The 22,103-nt window shown below is 37.4% G+C and overlaps 1 protein-coding gene across 2 annotated transcripts in view; it reads right to left on the bottom strand.

Annotated features, from left to right (window-relative positions):
• Positions 1–3,688: 3,688 nt before the first annotated feature.
• fubp3 (far upstream element (FUSE) binding protein 3) overlaps positions 3,689–22,103 on the bottom strand; it is a 34,150-nt gene continuing 15,735 nt past the window's right edge. Inside the window, exons 3-19 of one of the 2 annotated variants that reach the window (XM_038302273.1) lie at positions 20,941–20,974; positions 20,758–20,807; positions 19,179–19,250; positions 16,940–16,997; positions 16,637–16,799; positions 15,381–15,479; positions 15,152–15,256; positions 14,971–15,073; positions 14,660–14,760; positions 14,027–14,153; positions 9,367–9,527; positions 9,023–9,096; positions 8,028–8,104; positions 7,629–7,685; positions 7,393–7,443; positions 7,163–7,290; positions 3,689–5,437 (exon numbers count right to left, since the gene is read on the bottom strand). In XM_038302273.1, the coding sequence (XP_038158201.1) occupies positions 5,429–5,437; positions 7,163–7,290; positions 7,393–7,443; positions 7,629–7,685; positions 8,028–8,104; positions 9,023–9,096; positions 9,367–9,527; positions 14,027–14,153; positions 14,660–14,760; positions 14,971–15,073; positions 15,152–15,256; positions 15,381–15,479; positions 16,637–16,799; positions 16,940–16,997; positions 19,179–19,250; positions 20,758–20,807; positions 20,941–20,974 (1,469 nt within the window). In that variant the 3' untranslated portion in view covers positions 3,689–5,428. The remainder of the gene's footprint in view (positions 5,438–7,162; positions 7,291–7,392; positions 7,444–7,628; positions 7,686–8,027; positions 8,105–9,022; positions 9,097–9,366; positions 9,528–14,026; positions 14,154–14,659; positions 14,761–14,970; positions 15,074–15,151; positions 15,257–15,380; positions 15,480–16,636; positions 16,800–16,939; positions 16,998–19,178; positions 19,251–20,757; positions 20,808–20,940; positions 20,975–22,103) is intronic. The other variant, XM_038302281.1, reaches the window with a different exon arrangement.

Here is a 22,103-nt window from a genome sequence, read left to right as displayed (position 1 = left end):
TAGTAATATTTGAGCTTATTGTCCTCTTTCATAAATTATTTTTTTCTGTGAATGATTCAATAGAGGCTACAAAACTTTATTCATTGCATTACTTTGTTTTTAGGTGCAAAATAAATGCACAAAAAGTTTAAAAATGCACATTTTTGGTCACAAAGTGGGCTATTTCAAGTTCAAACATGCTAAAGATAAAAAAAAAACATAAGTTATTCAGAGATGTAATGATAAAATATGCTTTTTTCCCCGAAAATGCATATATTTCTTGGATGCCAGCAGAAAACGCGTTGTCATGCAGCAAATAAGCATTTTTATTAATATTTTTTTATTATTATTAGAAGTGGGTCAGCGAGTCTGGGAGATGCTTGTCCATTTTCTTCTCATGCATTTCGTATTCATGCGTCGCTGATATTAATTTTTTGTGAGGAGATGGCGCGGGAATAACAAGAATGGAAACAAGCCTTTATTTCACCCAGCATGCATTGTTCGCATGGAGAGGAAGAAAAAATAGAAAGAAGAGACAGAAGGAGGGAGGGAGGGGGGGTGCTTTGACGTGGCGCACTTTTTCAAGCCCTTGTTGAGGTAAGCGGTTTAATATTCATGGCTGTTCTTTATTGTGGCGACTTCTTAGGTGTATATATTTATACATATATGGGGCCCTTTCTTTTTGCTTGGCCCTCAGTTTTTTTTTTTCTTTTGCTCTCCTGCCTCTTTCTCCAGCTTGATGGACTGGGGGGCTAAATGGGCAGTTTTCCTTCTTTTTTCCAGCAGAGAGGACATCTTTATTCCATCCCCGGCTCACAGGTTTCCCATTCAGCTCCCCTCCAAGTAATGTCAGGGCCCTGAAAAGTGCTGCAAATCAATCTTTCATGGTGTTTTGAGGGCAATTTGACATCCATGCACTCCTCTTTTCACTCCAACAACTACAAGGGGATTGTCCAGGGGGGGAAAAGGAAAAAAACGCGCAAGTTTGAGTTCTGTTTTCTTTCTGTTCTCTGCGTGTCTCAGGAATATGAACTGTGCGTAAAGTAATGGGAAAGAAGATATGGCAAGTAAACACAATGGAGGGGACTTCTTTTTTTTCTTCTTTAAGGGAGCAGCAGAGATAGTGAAAAGGCAAGGTGAGTGACAGGGCAAGAAAACAGATTACTGTGAAACAGCTGCTTTTTATGAGCGGGCCCCTCCTTCGTTTGTCCCCTCTTTTCCCAGATGAAATTTCTCCGCTCTTTCAATGGGATTCTTTCTCATCTAGATTGATTTACATTTATGGCATTCATCGCACAAATCCGAGGTAAATGGATGGAAGGGGGTGGGGGCGGCTTCTTTATTAAAGAGGAATTAAATGAGTTGAATCGGAGTAACGCATGGATTTGATTTGCTTATTTATGCATTAACCTGTGGCATTATGCGGAGCTGGTAAAGCCTCGGGCATGTCAGCAATAGCAAATCATCCCGCTTAGCTGCTCCATTGTAAGACGATTTGAGCTATTATTGTTGTCCATTTAAAGCCTATCAATTTAATGTGGATGATTGACAATTATTGCACAAAGAATGTGGTAATGGGGGATTTCAAAGCGCTGGTGGGAACCTATTAACGTGGAGCGATTGTTTGTGGATAAATAGCAGAATTTTACGCTCAAGGGGGGAGTGACATGGGAGAAAACGCTTTGGGGATTGATTTGATATTTGAACTAAATGTGGTCAGATTTGCAGCTTTATTTTAATAAACAAGTAGGGTGTTTTGTGGAAAAACTCGCAAAAGTTCTAAAAGGAAGGAGATGATGTTGAAACGTGCAGCCCCTCTGCAGGGAAACGCGCACCTACTGTAGGATGCATCGCAGAAGCTCCTGGGATCCTCCACACAGTGTCATTAAAAACAGATTAAGGTAGAAGCCACACTGCGCTGGATACTCAGCCCCGGATTATCTGCTGCAAAGGTGAGAGCGGTGCAGACCCTCCTCTCCCTGAAGATCCCCCCCACTCCACCCCCGGGCTGACGCACAGGAACCTGCTGGAGGTGCGCCTTTATTTACGCACCGGGGTTTTAAATGTTTAAATAAATTTTTACTTTATTATTATAGTCCAACATTAAAAAAAGGTAAATGTATGAATGAAATACGGAGACTTATACTTTTATTTACTCCATTTATTAATACAATTTTAAACTCGACCGTTTTATATATTTTTAAGGAAGGCCAGATCCATAACAGAACATCTTTCGGAAAACTTTTTTTCTGATGTATTTTAATTTTAAAAACTTGCTTAAAGTTAAATTAAAATAGAAATAAAGAAAATCAGATGACGTGAATTTAATTCCAAAGTTTCAAAAACATGTTAATATTTTATGTGCAATACTAAATTTTTTTCCCTTTTCTCGTGTTTTACATTTTAGGCATATTTTATAAGATGGAACTTTCAACTTATTTTACGTCGCATATTTCTTTTTTTTTAAAGAAAAATATAAACTTGCCAAATAACTGCCATCTATAGAGCAGCTTTAGGAAACCCCCACAGAAATCCAATTTACAATATGGACCTTAAAAAACCCCCACTTAAAATAAAAAAGGAGCTGACTTAATTTTTTTTAAAACTCAAAATTGCTGTAGTGGAGATTTACCTACGTATTTTTAAAGGCCAAAAATGTATTTTTATTACTCTAAACATGTAAAGCCACTTTATTTACACTAAACAGAGAAATTCGATTTAAAATAAAGGAAAAAAAAATAAAAATATTTAAACAAAATAAAAGATATTGCAAATATCTAATGAGATATTATGGATTAGCAACCTGTACTGGGTTTACCCTGCCTCTCATCTCAATAACTAGAGATAAGTAAAAGGTAAAACTAAAGAAAGAAAAAAAAAACTCCAGACTAAATGAGCCTGGAAGATATTTCAAAAGTGCTGGCCCTACATAATTTTAAATCCCTGAAATATGCTTACTGGCATCTGGCAATACTGTAATGTGTGCTACCAAATCTCCATTCATGGATTTATACTCTGTTTAATCACCTGAGCAAATTCAACCTCTACTGTCCCTAAACAGCATGCTAGATCCCAAAATAAACCATGAAGTCCAGAGCGTGTCCAAGAATGTCCTGCAGCGCCAATAAGCACGCCTCTCACATCCTCTGCTACATGAAATGACTAAAATATGAAGGCGACCACAAAAGACCAGCAGGAATGACGTGTCCACAGGGACGACACGTCCAAGAGGAAAGTGGAGATCAAAATCAAGAGGTCGGATTTGAAAACAGCTGCACGGCTTCAAAGCAAGGGGCCACTGGGGCAGGAGCCACCCTGCTGGGGGCAAAGATGTGCAGTGACAGTGGAAGAGGAGGAGGGGGGTGTCTGAGTGGACAGAATCCCAAGGGACAGTTGAAAAAAAAATTTAAAAAAGGATGGAGAAAGAGCTGTGAAGGAACTTTAATGCTCAGACAGGTTGAAAGTTAGAAAATTTAGATTTGAACAGATATGAATGTTGACAGAAGGAATGTGGATTCTGTGCTAAATTAAAAAAACATTCTATTTAAAAATTTTTCAATTCCTTCTAAGAATTAAAAAGTCACACTAGATGAATCTTAGATTTTAAACAAGTTGGAATGACAGAATTATGAAAATGAAAACCTGGTTCAACTGCAGCCGAGAAAATGTGTTGCAGCCATCAAACAAATAGCATAAATCGACCACAAGAGAGGCTTGCGGAAAATTTATTTGAATTTGAGAACTGGCAGTAGACTATAGAAAATATATATTTTCTGCTTATAAAACATGAAAACATACATTTGGCCTATATGGACACCCTCTAAGTTTCATCTGTTATTACACACAATAGAGCTCCGTTTCAACACTTTAGTAGCAGAAAACAACAAAAAACATCCAAGTGTTTATAATATTCATCTAACAGAAAAATCAGCGTCAACATTACACATAAAGGTAGTCTGGATGTTCTTTTTTTTAATACATGGTTAACTGTACACACAAGGAGAAAATAAACACCATAATTATTAGACATTTGGAAATTATATATCCCTTTTCATTAAGAAATGACATTAATACCGTAATCATTTTCCAGAAGGATGCATCATTTATATTAGAACACACAAAGAAATAAAAAAAAATAAAATTAGCATTGGACTGAGTCCAACGTCCCACCGGGTCCACAGCCAGGGCACAGTGGGACGTCGGTGAACTGGGAGGTACCAAATAAGACAAAAATCTATTTTTTAAACCTTAATACTTAAAATAAGTAACTTAAAAAAATACTGCATTAATTATTACACAGGTACGAATTGCAGCAGCTTAGCAGTCTTGAATAGTTTGGGTAAAGAGTATACACAAAAATAAATCTACCACGTCTTGTTTTTCTTCAGAACAAGATGCAACATCGAATTTCAAATCACATTCACAATCTTTCAACATTTTCAGTATGAAAACAGAACAGAAAAAAAAGAGGGACAACCTTCCTGCAACATAAATCACAGGAACAATTTTTTTTTAAGTGTAAATATATATATATTTATATGAAACATATATATCTTAAATTAACAGTCAAATATGAGCATATATACATTGTTTTACAAGGTAGTAAAGGCAAAAAATCTATTTGCAACATCCCCCTAAATCCTATCATTCCATTTCAGATCAATGTAATAAATTATCCATGACATTTCCATTTCAAAGTAAGAAAAAAAAAAAAAACAAATCTTAAAACTACAAGTTAAAAATCTGTCAAAACATTAGAGAACCCATCTTTGTTTCAAAAGTGAAATAAGATATTGCACCTTTTTTTAAACCAGAGAACAATAAAAAGACAATGAAAAACATCATACAATGCACAAGAGGAATTAAATTAGAACCACTGCCACTGGTGGACATCAATTCTTGCTTTAAACCGTGTAACAAAAATACATTTCCTGTAACAAAACATCACAGTTTCATTTCACTGAATTATGTAAAAGGAAAAAGAAACATTTTAAACAAACTCTTTAAACATTTTATGACATGACAAAAACAGTATTCAAGACTGCTAAGCACAGTAATCAATTTTTGTACATAACTAGAAAAAATAGATCATATATATTGCCTTTTGAAATGTTACAACTTGTGGGTTCATTTTGGCGATTACAATCTGAGTCAAAAAAGGAAAAAAAAACCCATAACAACAAAACAGCTCTCTCATGTCCAAAAAGGGATCCCAGATAAAGTCTATCCAAAAAACAACAGTGTACATAAGCATTTAGTAACAAATAAATGTTCCTGATTTTAGAAAGATTACTTAATCATACAAGTCATTCTACAGCTAGTGTTTCTCACTAAGAAAAAAAGTCTTCAAGGCTTTGTAAATCTAGAAACCCCTGTTTGAAAGAAAAAAAAGAAAGAAAGTGGGGGTCGTTTCCATCCGTTCACCGATTCAAGTCGAACATGGGCGTCTCTAATGATCCTGCAAAACATAAACAAATGTTAATGTGGTCAAAGATACTTTATCCATTTAAAACAAAGATAATGACGCACGTCATAATATGAATTTCAAATAGTTGGGAGAACTAAGAGGCAAAATCCTAAAACAAAGGTTTAAACCTTGATGAGATGCAGACTGGAGCTGAGAAGAGGGAATCTAACCCTCATAAAAAACATGGCTGGTTTCTACAAGGGCTGAAAAGGCCACTCAGTAAAGAAGAAGCTTCAAGTCCAAATGCAACAGAAAAAAATGCAACTTTGGCGAGATGTGTGCGGTAAGTTACTAAAGACGGACCGATACATTGGCCGGAGGTTATTTGCTGGAGGAGGCATCATTTGGTATGGCTACATGAGATACTACCTGTTTCACTTACTTACATAAAACTTTTTCTAATAGTAAAAATGAAAAAAAAAAACAATATCACAATTGCTTTGTTTTTATTAAATAATAAATGCACTTAAAATCAAATCTGAGTCAATTTTGTCATGCGTTAATAAACTAAATTTTCATCTCATAGTAACTCATATGATGCATAACAGTGTTTTCATTGAAGTTTTGCAAACTGGACCGATTTCAACTGGACCCAGTCCATCGTATGGCAAAACTCATCAACAAATGCAAAGTTTTCTCAAAAATGACGCCTTTAATTTCATTTCAGCAAATGGTTAATGGAAATTGGACAGAAGCCCTTTAGTATAAATAGGAAAGTGCATTATGTCAACACATCGGAGCTAAATCTAAAGACAGCAGCCAGAAGGTTAAAGCTTGGATCCAAATGAAAAATAAGTTTAGGAGACTGAGTGTTGATCTTATTACCAGATCTAACAGGAAGAATCAGACAAAAACAATAAAAACTATGGTGAGAAACATGTGGCAAGGAATCCAAGAGTTTGAATCCAAGTCGAGCAGTTTTAAAAATGATCCTACTAAATCCTAAGGGAATGTATTCAAATTTCATAATTTGAATAAAGTCATAAAAAAAACATTTCCTAAAGTCTTAATTATTCTAGTATTAAAAAATATATTGTTGGTAATCCTGACTTAAAACAAAGTTAGTTTGATATGATGTCAGATACAAGTAATAACAAGGTATCTATAAAGATTTTTAGATAGTTTTGGGATGTCCTTTAGTACTGCGTATTTAAATGTATATGTTATAACTGTGATTCCATTACTGACTGAATCAGCTGCTCCCTTTCAGAGAGCAGAACGATGCCCTCCGTCTTGGTCCTTTAATCCATTCTGTAACCAAAGTGGTTTTGACTTTTTTAAAGTTAAATATTAGCAAAGAGGTAGCAGCAATTTTTTTCTGTCCATCTTATTTATGAGATTTAACCAGAAGCAGATTCGAATTCTCATTGATTTTTGTTTTTATTCTAAAAATTATAAAGCATAAAATAAAATGTACTGCAGATTTCCCTCATAGAGATTCTATTTTTAAATCTGAGAGAAATTACAAGATTGTCAGCAAGATGTCTTTATCTTATTGTACTTTGTTCGAATCAAAGTAATTTAAAAACAATGTTTCTATGGTGGTAGAGCAGCTGTATTGAGAAATCAATAGAAATGCTTTTTTTGATTGTTTAAACTTGTGAGTTTTTGTTTAGGCAGCAGCTCCATTTCAAATATATAAAATATATAAATAAAAAAAAAAAAAAAAAAAAAAAGTGAGGGTCAGTAATAGTGCAGCGCTGAGTCTGATGTCACCTGAAGGCCCGGCGCTGGTGTCTGCTGGGCGCCCTGGTTAAAAAAGGCCATCGGCTGTCTGTAGAAGTCAACCCAGGCGTTGTACTCAGGATTAGAAGTCTGCTGAGATCCAGGAGCTGTTGTTTGGCCTAAAAAAGTAAGAGAGCAGAAAAAAATAATAATAGAAACACCTTTTCTGATGAGCTTATAAATTAAAAACAAACAAAGAAAAAAACACCATAATAACTTACCCCAGGTTTTGTTGTATTCAGGAGCAGTGCTCTGTGGTTGATTTTGCTGACCTGCACAAAGAAAACCTAATATTTAATTCCTCTAATTAATCCCTCCATTTTATAATCCCTTTTAAAGGAGCTAACAAGGTGGCAAAATTAATAAATTTCAAGAAGCCTAAACCAAACGATATCTAAAATGCTGTAATAAACTCAGATACATTCTGGATGGAAAAATATTCATGAGTGATACTCGCCTAGCTTTTTATAATACTGCTCCCAGTCCATCTGGCCCGTCTGGGATCCATTGTGACCTGAAACCAGACACAGATAACACGAGCAGATTTACCGACAGTGGGGTTTGGGCTTTTCTGCTCTTCCCCTTATGCCCCCCCTCTAACAACTCTGCTACCTAATGAAACACAGTGACAGAAAAACGCAGAGATCTGTCCGCGCAGGAAGCGAGCGGTGAGCCACAGGGAATGTTCCACGGCTCATCGCAGCCTGTTAACATTATGAACCCACTACAGCTATAGGAAACTTGAGAAGCTGCACTCTCAGAGTCTGAATATCTTCATTTATTGAGAGCAGCCTTAGTTACCGATTGTTGTGTAATTCTAATTAAATACGACCATTAACCCTTTGGAAATACGTACTGTGTTCCTGTTGGCCCTGAGGCTGCCATATCTGAAATGTTGTGCCCCATCCTCCAGTCATAAACATCTGAGGTCCACTTGGGAAAAAAAAGAAAACATTGGAGTATCAGTTCTGATGGAAATCTGCTGATTTTCACCCAAAGATGCATAGAAACATAAAATACCTTGAAGTTTTTTGATTAAAGCCCCTTTTCCTCATTTGGTCACAACCACAAACTGCAATGCATTTCCTGGGATTTTATGTGAGTGAGAAACAAAGTGGAGCACAGATTGTCTGTCATGTCCTCAAAGTGGCTTCTAGCAAACCACCAATAGGACCTTTAATGACCCTATTTTAACTGTCTGCCAGTCTTCCAATCAGGCACAATTTTTGGATAACTCGGCTGACCGTTATGTCAGATTTTTCCCACCTGAGCTGTGGATCTCTGCAGCTCTTCCAGAGTTACCATGAGGCTCTTGGCTGCTGCCCTCTGTGAATGATGCTGCCCTCGCCCACACTTTCTGTTAAGCTGGTCGGCCAAGCCCTCATAGAGCTGCTGCTGCGCCACACTTTCCCTTTTTGTTTTTTTCAAGACGATTGATTAAACCATTCCAGGAAATGTTTGAAGCCTCGATCTTGTCTTTCCAATTCGAGCTTCTTCACAACTTAAAATTTTGGTTCCTTTTTAGCCTATGAGATGCTGTTTGCTCCTAAACATTTAAAGCCTTCACAGAGCATATACAACAGCTGTATTTATACAGAATAAGGAACTCACTGACTGACTGACTCACTGATCAAAATAAAGGGATTCGTTACAGAAACATAACATGTTTTATGTTTATATGATTAGATAACCTTTAATGATTCAACTTCAGCTTCCCGAATTACTTTGTAATCATCTGTCATATGATCCTAGATTTACTGAAGTTACTAGTTGCAACTTGAATAAAATGTGAAAAGGTTCATGAGAACTTTTCTAAGAAACAGCATTAAAATATGAAGAGTTGGACCTTACTGTTGAGGAGGAGTAGTTGGGCCTTGGTTATAGGGACTCATCCCAAAGTTACTGTTGCCTCCTATTCCTGGACCCTGAGGAAGACCAGGAAAAGCAGAGGAAAGTGAGACCACACTTGTATTTAAAGGGAGCCAACAGGCAAGGTCAGAGGGCAGGGGCGAGCGCTGATGCACTCCATTAAGTCCATTTGATGGATTCTTCATGTTTAACCTCTGGTGACATCCTACTGGCTGCTAGGACCACAGAGGCGAAGCTCACCCAGGCAATGACATGTGTGCTCATGAATATCAGATCAGACAATAGGGGACTTGGAAGAGGGGGGGGACCAGGGACAGACCACCTACCCCAATTCTCTCATCGATCAGCTGACGGGCCTTTTCCAACTGCTGAGCGGTGCCTCGGATGGAGAAGATACGGACATTGGGATCGGTGTTGGGTGGTGGGTTTCTCTGTAGCTCCACATGAGCGCGTGACTGCTCTTTGATGTTTTTTATGGTTTCTCCACCTGAAATGTTAACGACAAACTTTCAGTTATTTCTTCAAGCCAATTCAAGACATTGTGGGGCAAAAGCTCACATCTGACCGATGAAGTTCATTATTAAAAATGCCAGACATATATCCCATTGATATCCACACAATTAATCAGACATTTTAAACTTCCCTAAATGTTGATATGGTCTACCCTCAAAGCTAATCTGGAAGGAGAAAACAAAAAGTTAGAAACCTATGGGGGCTTTCATTTTGGAAAAAAACCCAACAGAGTCAGAGAAAAATAAAGAATTACTGGCAATGATGCTGATCAGCGCTTCCTGTGTACTGATAAACTATGGAAAATACAAGAATTTAATCATTTCTAGGCTATAACTAGGTTTGGTTCAACTCAATCTGGCAAAATTTATTTTTCAAAAATGTTCTTAGCAAATTACTCTGTGTAATTTTGTTAAAAAAAAAATCCAGATCACATTCATAAATCCACAAGGCTCTGTTTCTGCACATCCTTAAAGATCAGATTATCACCACAGAGATCATCCTTCAAATTCAGCTCATTACAAATCCTAAACCGATGACACGCTTTATATCTTGTTCTTAACAGCAACACACTGCCTTATACTTCATCTGTTGACGATAGAAATAAAGGGATGGAGAAGATTTTCTTCCACATTAGTATTTCTCCTGAACTCAAAAATACAATCAGAGAACATGAACAGACAATTCAGCCTAAAACACTGAGCCTGCCAAAATACTTGCTATAATTACTGACATAGAGCTAAACTCCACCAGCCACATGGTTCCTAAAAAAAGGACAGTGGATTTTATAACACCTGTCTTCAGAAGCACTTCACTGCATCAATGTTTTTCTGTAATAATTTTTCCAAAGACACTAAAATGTCTCAAGCTTTAATAAATATAGCTGCTTGTCAGATACAAGAACTGCTGATCCCCAAACTCTGACTCAAAACAAATGCATTTTTTTTAAATATTACTTTTACAGTGAAGTTCTTTAAATTTACTGCAAAACTTATGCAATAATGAAGGCAGAATAAAAATAAATCATCCTAATCAAGTTGGAGTTTAATTTATTTCCACCAGACTGAGTCACTTTATTCTTTTTCAGCTCTTTTAATAATAAAAGGGTTATATTTTGGTATAGGCAGTGCATTTCCAGCTGTCTGACATCCACCAATTCCTGAAACATTTATCTGACATCCAGGAGAAATGTAAACAGTCTACTGTATCTTAACTTTAGGGCATTGGGGATGACTAAGCAAACTCGCATCCCTTTAATTCCTTCCTACCTTGAGAAAATCGTGGCATGCGTCTCACAACTCATCTACCATTATCTAGTAACATCCATGCAAATCAGGAAACAAAAGACAACATCTCCTGCACCCCACACCCCCTGCTCTCGCATCAGATGCCAGCTTCCTGACGTGTGGGAAGAGCAATCACACCAGCGGGGGAAATGAAACCTAGATGACAGCAGCAATAGACAAAAATTGAAGCGTATCCTCCTTTGGGGACATCGTTTGTCTTTTACTTTTTCCACCATTCTTGACTTCGTGTTGTCCTCCTGTGGGAGGCGAGAGAGGGGGAGGCTGCTTCCCGGGGCTGTCCCAACATCAATTACACATTTGTTCACTTGTGGCTGACACACTGACGACCCTAACTGACCCCTGAATGAAAACGCTCATCTCAATCCTCTCCTATGGTAGCTTTCTCTTTGCAGCCAACAGACTGCACATGGGCCATTAAGCCATTGTCAACCAAATGAAACTTCTGCCTTAATGAAGCCATTATGATCTCTTCTGGTCAGACAGCAGAGAGCAATGAAGACCCCAACCATTCATTTCATGGACTGGGCTGTAGAGCGGACAGATAATACAGGCCTTATTAATGAGACTGGTTTAGTGAGCTGCAGAAAGGAAAGGGATATAAAAGAGCAACTGGTGGCAGCATTCAGGGCAAAGCTTAGGGACCGGTGGGCTGCTGGTTTAGAAATAAAAGATCGCCATCACAGTTCGTAACAATGATTACAAACTGAGATGGTGCATATTGATCTGAAGCTACAAATATTCAAGTTGACATAAAAGTAGATATTTTAATTAATTCAGTCTTCCTGTTCTGGCACTTGACTTTAAGGAAACATAAAATGAACATATGCAAGCATTGTTTAAGAGTTTTTGTTGTTTAAAAAATACCCTTTACATTTGCGAAACTATTGCTAAACTTTTGAATATATTTCTATCAGATGAAAAAAAAAGCTAAAAATCATAGAAATATAAACCAGTAAAGGAGGTGCACTGAACAGACACCAAAGACAAAGAATTTAAATTTTATAAAACTGCAAATCTGACCATTTATCATGTTAAAATTGTTGTAACACAAAAGAGAAATACCGTAAATTCTCTAATATAGGCCCGGGCCTTTATTTCACTCAAGTGCATCGCGGTCCAGGCCTTTATAGGATAGAGGCCAGTATTAGAGACAGGCCTCTATTGCTATTTGAGCAAAACAGACTACCAGTGGAATGAATAAAAATGAGATTTTGTGTCTATTTGAACCTATAAAACACTAGGTTAATTTATTGAAAAAGTACAGTTACCATGTCTCGCTTGGTTTGAAGTAAAAAAAAAAAAAAAAATCCTCCAATTCTGTTTAATCCTCCTCCTCAGTTTCCTCCTCCTCTTCATCTCTCCCTTTAATCTCCTCATCACTCGCGCTCCTCCTCATGTTGTGCTGCGTGTCTGTTCTCTTCCTCGCGCAGACGGGCAGCAGTCGGCCTGTCGTCCAGCTGCGCAGGGCTGTGGTACTTGTATGTTACTTACTACCACAAGTATAATGTTGAGGTATGCCCAGAAAAAACGTTTATAGCCCCGGCCTGTATTAGAGACCGGCCATTATTTACCTCCTCTGACAGCGAGACCGGCCATTATTAGAGACCCGGCAGCTATTGGAATACAGGCCAATATTAGAGAATTTACGGTACATTTGTTTCAACCAGACTAGGAAAGAAGATGTTTTAGAGAGAATTTAGATGCAATTTACACCAAACAAAACTAAATCAAGTGTAGGCAGCTACACATGGAGATTAATTGAAATCAACAGAGGCACAAAAAGAAAAGGAAGGGTGAAAAAATGCAAAAGGAAGGAAGGACACAAAGAATAGAATTAAGTAAAAATTATAGTGAGAAAAGAAAGGAGCGCTGAAGAAGGGTAAGAGGAAGTAAAGATAGATAAAGACCAATGAGGAGAGAAAGGAGAAATGCGCATAACTTTTCAAAAATTAAAAGAATGAAGAATGGGGGTCAGCAAGGAGAGAAACATGAACAAAAGAAGAAACTAAATGAGGAAGGATAGAAAAAAAAGGCAATAGAGTTAAGTCTAGAAATATTCTGACTGCATTAAAAATAACATGTTTTTAACTCAATCTGTTATTACCAAACATTAACATAGCACAAAATCACAATACAAAACTCTCAGCCTTGCAACATTTGACCAAGTCTGCAGAGGTTTTGTTTGCTCCAAATATTTGTAAAATAAATGGAGAGGTACTTATTGGACACTGAATTCATGGTGATAATAAAGTCTGAGCAGATTGGTGGGTGGCAGGATTTATCAAGCTCTCTGTGACCGTGTGTGAGTGTATAAGGTCAAAAGCGAGGGGCAACGGGCTGCATATGGCATCGTAAAGATATTAATCACCACACCCTTTAAGGGCTGGCTGACAGCACCCAGACCCACCGCCATCTCCACCATATTGCCTCACTTCATATGCTAATGCAAAGAGCGGGGGACGCAACGCCCAGGTTTATTTGTTTCCCTCGCCCCACTACAAGCACAAAAGCCACTTGACATTTCTATTGCCATGTTTTTATCTTAGGTAAAGAGGCCCCCTCCGAACCGCCCACTGCTGCACACACACACACACACACACACAGGCAACATGCATGCCACCATACAACACACACATGCACGCGCAGCTCCTTCCAATGCAGTGGTCAATGACTTTTAAATAGCTACCAATAGAGTGGGCATGAATAGCCAATAAGCTAATTCCTCCTATTCATTCCCTCGCTGCACTCTATTGGACTGAAAGACCCTCATTAGATGCCAGGCAGCCTTCCACATGATTGAGGGCTGTTATTATGCACCTTTAACAATTAATGTCACATTACACGCATTATCCCCATCATTAAGCCCTTAGTGAAGCCAATGAATACCACTTGTGCTATATACATGAACCCTAAGGGGGAGAATAGAAGGGTGGCCACATCCCCCGTCTTCTCATCAGTTTCACCAAGTCACCAACCGGCAAACCGTGTCCAGTTATTGAAAGACAAGCTGCAATCTGTTGTACTGGATTCATGCTTAATAAAATGCCTTAAATGAAACGTTTCTGGGAAAACAAACATTTCAGTGTTTCATTCAAGTAAATAAGGAAGGAACCTAGACCTAAAACAGGTTTTAAACAGATTACTAAAGAGTATCAACATGTTCTTTTACCTTTGCCAATCACCAGGCCACACTTATCAGCGGGCACAGCGTATGTCACCTCCTGCAGACCTCCAGTACCTCCCATATTACTGTCACTGCGCCCTCGACGGCCCATGATGCCAAATCCATCCCTTTCCTAAAAGGAAAAAACAGGAAAAAATTAAATGTTGACTAGGGAAGAAATTAATATGATTTCTCAGCTATGTTTTTTATCCATACATTGTATTGCTGTTTAAAATAGACTTCCTTTAAAAGTTTCATCCAAAATTTGCTAATTGCTCCCCCAAGCTCAAAATAATTTCTGGGACACACCATCACATAGTTGACTATATTTACCACCTAAATTAACCTTTGCGATCTGTAATTATTTGTAATGATGCTAGCTCTTGCAGAGGAGATGCCTCTCCCGCAGCATCCTGCCATCAAAATGTAGAAGTTTAGTCTCTCCAAATCAAATCACCACTCTTTAGGTGTTTGCCGTGTCCTGCATTTGTTCTTGTACAAATTCAAGTTAAAATGTTTAAGCTTTTCTGATCAACAATGTTTGTTTTTTTTTTGTTTTTTTTTGTCTAACCAGGATAACCTAAGGAGTGTCTTATCTCTCACTGCTTTGCCTGGAGCTTCTAAGAGAAAAATACAAACCTGAGCAGTCTGGACCAATTCGTGGATGAGATGAGCAGCGTGATGGCAGTGGTCAGGCTGGCCCATCACCTGGGCGACACGGTCTGGGCTGACTCCATCATCTGAACATAGCAAACAGAAACCTAATGGATCATTGACTGTTCTAAAGGATTTAACAACAAAATAAAGGATTAACAACAAGTCCGATGTAGCTTGAAAGATTCAAACTATTTATTGACAAGGTTTTATTGTACCAAAAAATATAAACAATGAAATTTTCATTAAAAAAAATTTGAATACAATTATGTTTTTTTCTGAGTCTTAAAGCGAACCTTGTTTGAACTGAATCCTGACACCAGCATCATTCTGAATCTTCTTGATCATTTCTCCATTTCTGCCGATGATTATACCAACAGCAAATCTGGGCACAGCCACCTAAAAAAAAAAAAAAAAAAAAAAAATTAATCAGCAAAAAAAAAAAAAAAAGAGAGAGATGCAGTGATAAGTTCTTACATCCAGACTGCTTCCACCCATTTTGGATCCAAAGTCCAATCTGCTAGCCCTGAAGTCACCTTGGTCTTTGTCTCTAATGAGCTTCACCACAAGTTCACGTGCTTGCTAAAAACCCACAAGAAAAAAAAAAACATTCACTTTGGATGGATGGATAGAAAATTAGAACATTGCATACAGAAAAAATAAATTAGAAAAATAGCATTCCTTGGTGAGATGCTATGTGACTGACCTGCACTTTGTGGGGATCCCCAGTGATTCTGAGGGGCTTGTCTGCTCCAGTGGGCATGGGATCATCCTGGATCATTATCATCTGGACTCCTGTTCTCTCCTGCAGGGTTAAAAAGCAGTTAGCAGCACATCAAGGTTAAGCAAGGAGCGAGACACTATTCAAAGCAAAGATATTCTGAGGTAGTGCGTATATTATTAGCCGCCTGAACATTTGAATGTTCAAAGTAATAAAGATGTTAAGAAGTTGTAAAAAAATTAAATAAAAATGTGGGTCATCTATGATGAAAAATCAGATATTTATATTGATCCATTATCAGCCAAAAGGTAAATGTATATATTGACCTCCCTCTAAACTCTCTGATTTCACCAAGCTGGTAGAAACACTCCACTTCCCTTTCTGTTTAAAGTTTAGATGACCCATTAGATCGCTTGTTCTTCTACCCATCATTGATGTCTATTGTTCTCTGTGTGAGTAATATAATTTGACTAAGCTTTTTCTAACATTCCACACAAGTAATAAAAGGCACAGTTGCAATACTGGTACTGTATCAGAAATGAAAAAGTTGTATCTAAACATCCCTAGTATCTCTAGTTAGTTAAAAAGGAGTGGTAGGGGGGGGGTTTATCTGTCAGACTGAGCTAATAAGACTAAAATCACTGGAAAAAAAAAAAAAAGAAAAAAAAAAAGATTTTTTAGGTTCTCTGACTGCATCCAGGATCGGTTACACTTCCTGATTTTAAATATCACTTAAAATGAAACTAATCAAGCTTCATTTTGGGTTTTTGGTTTTATTGAGCACTTTAGTCAACTACGTAACAAAATCACCTTTTGCTCCCAATAAGCTCTAATACTGATCAGAAGCCCAAATACTGACATTTCTGTTCGGTTAATCAAATGCATTATAACTTCTTTAGTATAAGCACTGATATACTATAGCTGTTCATAAAGCCAAGAAAATATGTCAAATGTATATACTCTGAAAAAAGTAAGGCATTTCATTTATTACAAAATAAAAATTCAATTTTAGCCGAAATAATCAAATTGAATTGCCAAAATACCCAGAAAATTGCTACATCTAATTTTTGCATCTTTACTCAACACAGCATTAGAAGAGAAAAAGCCATAAATATCATAAATATAATCCCACAAAAACAGTAAAAACATTAAGTATAAGTGGCCTATTCAGACAGACTGTTGCATTTCTTCAGAAAACAATTCTGTGAGAGGTGCATTTCTGTAGCAGCTTAAAAGCAAACCTGCAGTTGTTTAATGGTCTCGCCCCCCTTCCCGATGACCAAGCCGACTTTGTTGGCAGGGATGAGGATCTGTTGAATAGAGCTATTGCCATCCATGTCGTTGTGGAAGCCGGGACCATACCGACATTGCTCCACAATCTCACTCAGCAGCCTCTTTGCCTGCCTGCGGAGCCAAATATCAACAATGGTTAAAAGGTTTACATGTAAACCAGCTGAAACCACAATTTGTAGTGTTGACAACAGGTTTCACTTCTTCTAAAGCAAAGATATGCAAACTACTTAAAAACACTGATCCAGACTCACTCGATGTTTTCTGGGCTACCAGTCAAAGTACATGGTCTGTCCAACATGCCGCCACTGTCTGCGATAAAACCGAAAAAAGACAAATCACTAATCAATCGCTTTTCAATATTGTGTTGATGACAGTAAAGGGACAGAAAAAGTCCAACAGTAGGCACCACATAAGAAACTATAAATAAACTGAACTCCAATATGGTGGCTGAGGTCAAAGGCAGACAGATTTTTTGGTTGCCATCCATCTGCTTTAATAAATGTCCCCCCTTTCAACAGTGTACCCATAATGTACATGTTGTGATTTTATACCAGTTCTGTGAAAATGTTGACTAAACAAATATCCAAGTATGAATGAACTATCCATCAAAATATGATTGGATAAGACACGTTATGCACGGCTGTAACAAAAGTTAAAGGTGCACTAAATGATAACTAAACAAAACGCAAGCAAAACATGTAATCTATAATCTATCAATTTATGGGGGTGCACAATATCATGGAAATGTGAAATTGAGATACTAAAGCTACAAATTATTCTAAAGATTGCCTGGTCCATTTTTCCTCCTGTGCTCCTTCAGAATCTCAGCTACTCGGTAATTCAATTCAAAAATTAATCCCTAGAGGAAATTCAATGTTGCTGTAACTCATGGGCAGTTATAATGAGCTGTTCTAGATGTTGATTGGTTGGAACGATTTTTTTCTTTTATATAGTGTCAACAACCTCGGCACTTCTCCTTCACTTAGCTGGTACTTGCAGAAGTCGTTCAGGTAATATTTTAGCTTTAGAGGTATTAATAAGTTTCTCCAGTGTGTGAGAAGGTAACTTGCAATGGTTGCCATGGCTATGCATCATAGATGTGCAAAAATGGATAAAAGTGCCAGCATAAATCCTTCCAGCTGCACAGTATCCAACACAAATATTAGGCAACAAATATTAGAAAAAAATAAATTCTGATCCACAAACGAACTAAAGTTTTCTTTAAAAAAAATTATCAGACTCTAGCTAGCAGAGGCAGTCTGTTAATTGAAGACCCTTCAATGTTTTGTGCTTCTTTGTAGTTTAACATTTTGAAAATTCTGTTTAGCATTTTTAAAAAGGTTTTAATAAATTATATGCAATGGCTTTTAAGTTGGATTAATATATGATTTTTATCAGTTTATCCCCCCAGGGCTGATGGTGATTATTTTTGACATCAAGCTAACCAATCGTCCGATATGTCACTTTGAAGCTAATATAATTTTCCCTTCCTCCATTTATATGACAAAAATAAAATAAAATAAATAAATGTTACACAGGTCAGCATTTAAACAAAAAAGGAAGATTTATTAACAAATCGAACAAAACATTAAAGATAGCTAATGGGGGAAATGGCATTGTTTTTGCCTAAGCTAATATCAAGGAATGGCTGCTCATGAATCTGCAAACACATGCATAAAACAGCAGATGCTGATACCAAGAGAAAAAAAAGCTAATATCTCTCATTTGAATGCAATAAATTGTTTTGTGTAAACTGGTATTTTGCTTCATTTTACCTACTATAAATTATTATTAGTGTTGGTCCGATACCGATACCAGTATCGGACGGGGCCCCGATACTGCCCTAAAATGGTGGTATCGGTATCGGCGAGTACCAACAAATAGGGCACCGATACCATTTTGAGAGCCATAAGTTTATTCAACTATTGTCACCCACTCCTGGTAGGCAATAAAAAGTTCTACTGGATTCACTTTGTATTAGATGATAATGTAATAATGTAATGTAAAATAATTGCCATCATGGCAATTATTTTACATTATTATGGTATCGGCCAATACTACACAGCCAGGTATCGGGTATCGGGGCAAAAAAATGGCATCGGCGCAACACTAGTTATTATATACATATTTGTATTACTACTTTTTGACTAGTTTATTCCTCATACTAATTTATAAACAATTTTTTTTTAAATACATTTTTTTTAATCCATTTCATATAAACATGTAATTCTTTGACGAAGTATTGATGAAGGATAAACATATGACAGCATCTCCTTCACAGTCCTGCTCAAGTCTGGTCTAAAATGACAGATTAAAAGTTTTTGGAGGGCATTTCTTATTCTGCCACTTTTTTGTGCATGGTTTGGGATTGCCTTTAATCTTCTAAAATATTACAATTGCATAAAGCTGTATATAAGGTTCCTCACAAACAAATTGTGTTGTTTTCCTCCATTAAAAAAATCTGTTGTTACATTCATTTCTCATGTTTACCTGAAGCAATCTGGATCTTGCATCCTGATTCCTGCTGTATTCTTGAAATCTGCTCTCCACCTTTTCCAATAACTATGATAAGAAGGGAAATCGTTAACTTTAATTAATCTACTGAGTAGGGCTGCAACAACGAATCGATAAAATCGATAAAAATCGACTTTTAAAAGCGTTGGCAACGAATTTCATCATCGATTAGTTGTGTCGCGCGATTAATGCGTCATCCGCCGCGCCGTCATCACTGCCTCTTGACTGAAAGAGGAAGAAAAAAAAATATGGCAGAGCGAGTCAGCGCTGCAGGCGCAGTGTTGCCAACTCAGCGACTGTTCAGACCCCTCCAGCGATTATTTTTCAAAAAAGCGACTAGTGACAAATCTGGCGACTTTTTTCTGTGTCACTGGCGGCTTTTGGAGACTCTTGCGTGAAAGCATGTATCGTGTCTACTCTGCCGTGGGGTGCCTCCCCCATCCCAACCCCGTTCTCCCGCAGGAGTCCCTCTCAGCGCTGCAGTCAGAGCCTCAGCGTCCAGACTGCAAATGAAGCGCGCATGCACCGGGATTGACGGCGCAAATTGATCACAATAATTAAAATAGCCTGCGCTTTGTAAAGCGAAAAAAGTGATAACATGCAACTTTTTTCAAAAGAAATGAACATGGCACGGAACCACCATGTTTGTTTGGTTTTAAAGTGGGGAAACGTAACGTTAGTTTCTCAGGTAGCTCATCTGATGCTTTCCTTACCGTGTTAGTAGGTTACAGACATTGATAAGGTTGGCTACTTATTTTACTTTTAATTTCATTTGAATTAGCTTAAGCAGCGTTTACATTTACTTTATAAATAAATTAACTTGCAAATTATGAGGGCAACGCTTTTAAAGTTTAAATCTTCTGACAAAGATAAAGTAAAGAAGATCCTGCAATTTATGGAAGTAAAGCAGAATAAAATCCAGCAAGATCAGTAATATGTCAATTAATTATATGCCACATTCCCATGTAAATATCTGTCTTTGGAGGATGTGTTTCTCATTTTTTATTCCAAATACAATTTATAATTTGAGTCACAGGGCTATTTTTATCTCTATGGTTCAGTATTTTCTCAAGTAGCAACTTTAACTGCTATACTTTCCTGTCTTAAAAGGCAGAACTCTTCTAGTCTAAAAAAACTCATTTGTTGAAATGGGGGGGGCCTATTGTTTGAACCCCTTAGAGGCTTTTAAAAACAAAAATGTCTTTTTTGCACTTTATGAAACAAAGTACCCTATATTCTGTGGATGTACAGCTACATTTCTCATGTAAGTTTGTGTAGTTTTAACACAAACATTTATTTTTCATATTGCACCAGGACAGTTAATGAGCAACCTGTACTTGTGTGCTTGTTTGTTCTGTCTAAAATGTTTATTTTGGAATAAAGAGGTTAATATAAAAAATATTTTTTGTCCGATTCATCGATTAATCGAAAAAATAATCGTCCGATTCATCGATTTTTAAAATAATCGTTAGTTGCAGCCCTACTACTGAGCTATATTATGATAAAAATGAAGAGTAACAATTTTTTTAAACGGAATATAGAGATGGTTACTTACTAAATCCTACCATCTTGTCAGGCACTTTAAAGTCTTCCGTTGTAAAAGCCCTGCAACACAACAAGAACAGTTGGAGCAGTCATGCATCTAACACTGATCCATGTGAGTAATTAACTTAAATCAGCTCTGCTTTAAAACATATTACACCTAAAATGTATTACCAGCATGGAAAAGCATCCTCACCTTTGATGAACCAGTGCACCGAGATGGTTTCCTACTGAGGAAAGAGAGGAATAAATAAAGGAGTAAATTTTAATGTGAGAAATATATATGTATTAATCATAGCCACAGATTTCCTTAGATGGAAAACCATCATCGACAAAGAAAAAAAAAACATCAGAAAAGGCGATACAATGCTAGGAGAAATGGTAGCAGATGCTCATGAAGCTGCCAATCTTGCATGTCTTCATCTGACCCACAGCAGGGAGCTTTCAGCGGCATGGAAATAAGACCCGGAGGTGCATGAGTGAGCATTTCAATCAGAGACACTGAAAGAGAGGCAGCAGCCGGGTCAGTGACTGCTGGTGCCAAACAGAATTTTTGACAGGTAGAATCAAATAAGGGTCTTGCAGGGTCACTGGAGGATGTGCAGCCATGGACGGGAAGACCTGAACGGATATCTTACAGGTTCCATCAATTTTATGGCTGTTTGCACTGATTTCACTTCTTCTGAAAAAGTGTGGAGGTTAATGTCTGAGAACAGAACAGCTATGAATACAAAAAAGGGAGATGTTCGAACTTCCTACAAGGACAAAACTGTTCGGTAAAAAACAAAAAACTTAAGGGAGTACTTTTATATATGTTTGAAAATAAGACACTGATAGCCAGCTGCGCGGCTAGAAAGCTACCACATCTGTCATTTCTTTCACACAATAGGACAACCTTGACTAGAGAAAAGTGAGGACAAATTCCAGCAAACAACTGTGCATCAAACAAACTCAAACTTGAATTGCATACAATTTTCCTATTCCTGCATTCAAGGCTGAACCATCGTACAAACAACTGTGACAAGATAAGAGGAGGACGGGTAAATGACTAGTGCTTCCACTTTGTGGAAATGAAATGGATCAAATATTTGTGGTGAGTGACAAAAAAATCACAGCAGAATGATTTTCTCCACTACAGTGTGCTGAGTATTAAGTATCTGACAAACAACATGGCTCTTACTTCAGATTATGGCTTACCTCGAAAATGCATTACCAGTACCAACGCAAAGACGACACTAGAGACAAATAAACTCAGAAAAAGGTCTATGGGTTCAGCATTTGGTGGAGACCATATGACAAAACTACTTTATCAATCAATAAAATTCAGCCTTGTTTTTCTTCAAATAACTGGCTCCAAGC

Source organism: Cyprinodon tularosa, unplaced genomic scaffold (assembly GCF_016077235.1).
Source record: "Cyprinodon tularosa strain WSP-4 unplaced genomic scaffold, ASM1607723v1 ctg113, whole genome shotgun sequence".
Taxonomy (NCBI): domain Eukaryota; kingdom Metazoa; phylum Chordata; class Actinopteri; order Cyprinodontiformes; family Cyprinodontidae; genus Cyprinodon; species Cyprinodon tularosa.
Note: the sequence above shows the minus strand (reverse complement) of the source record. Positions and strands in the feature narration are given on the sequence as shown.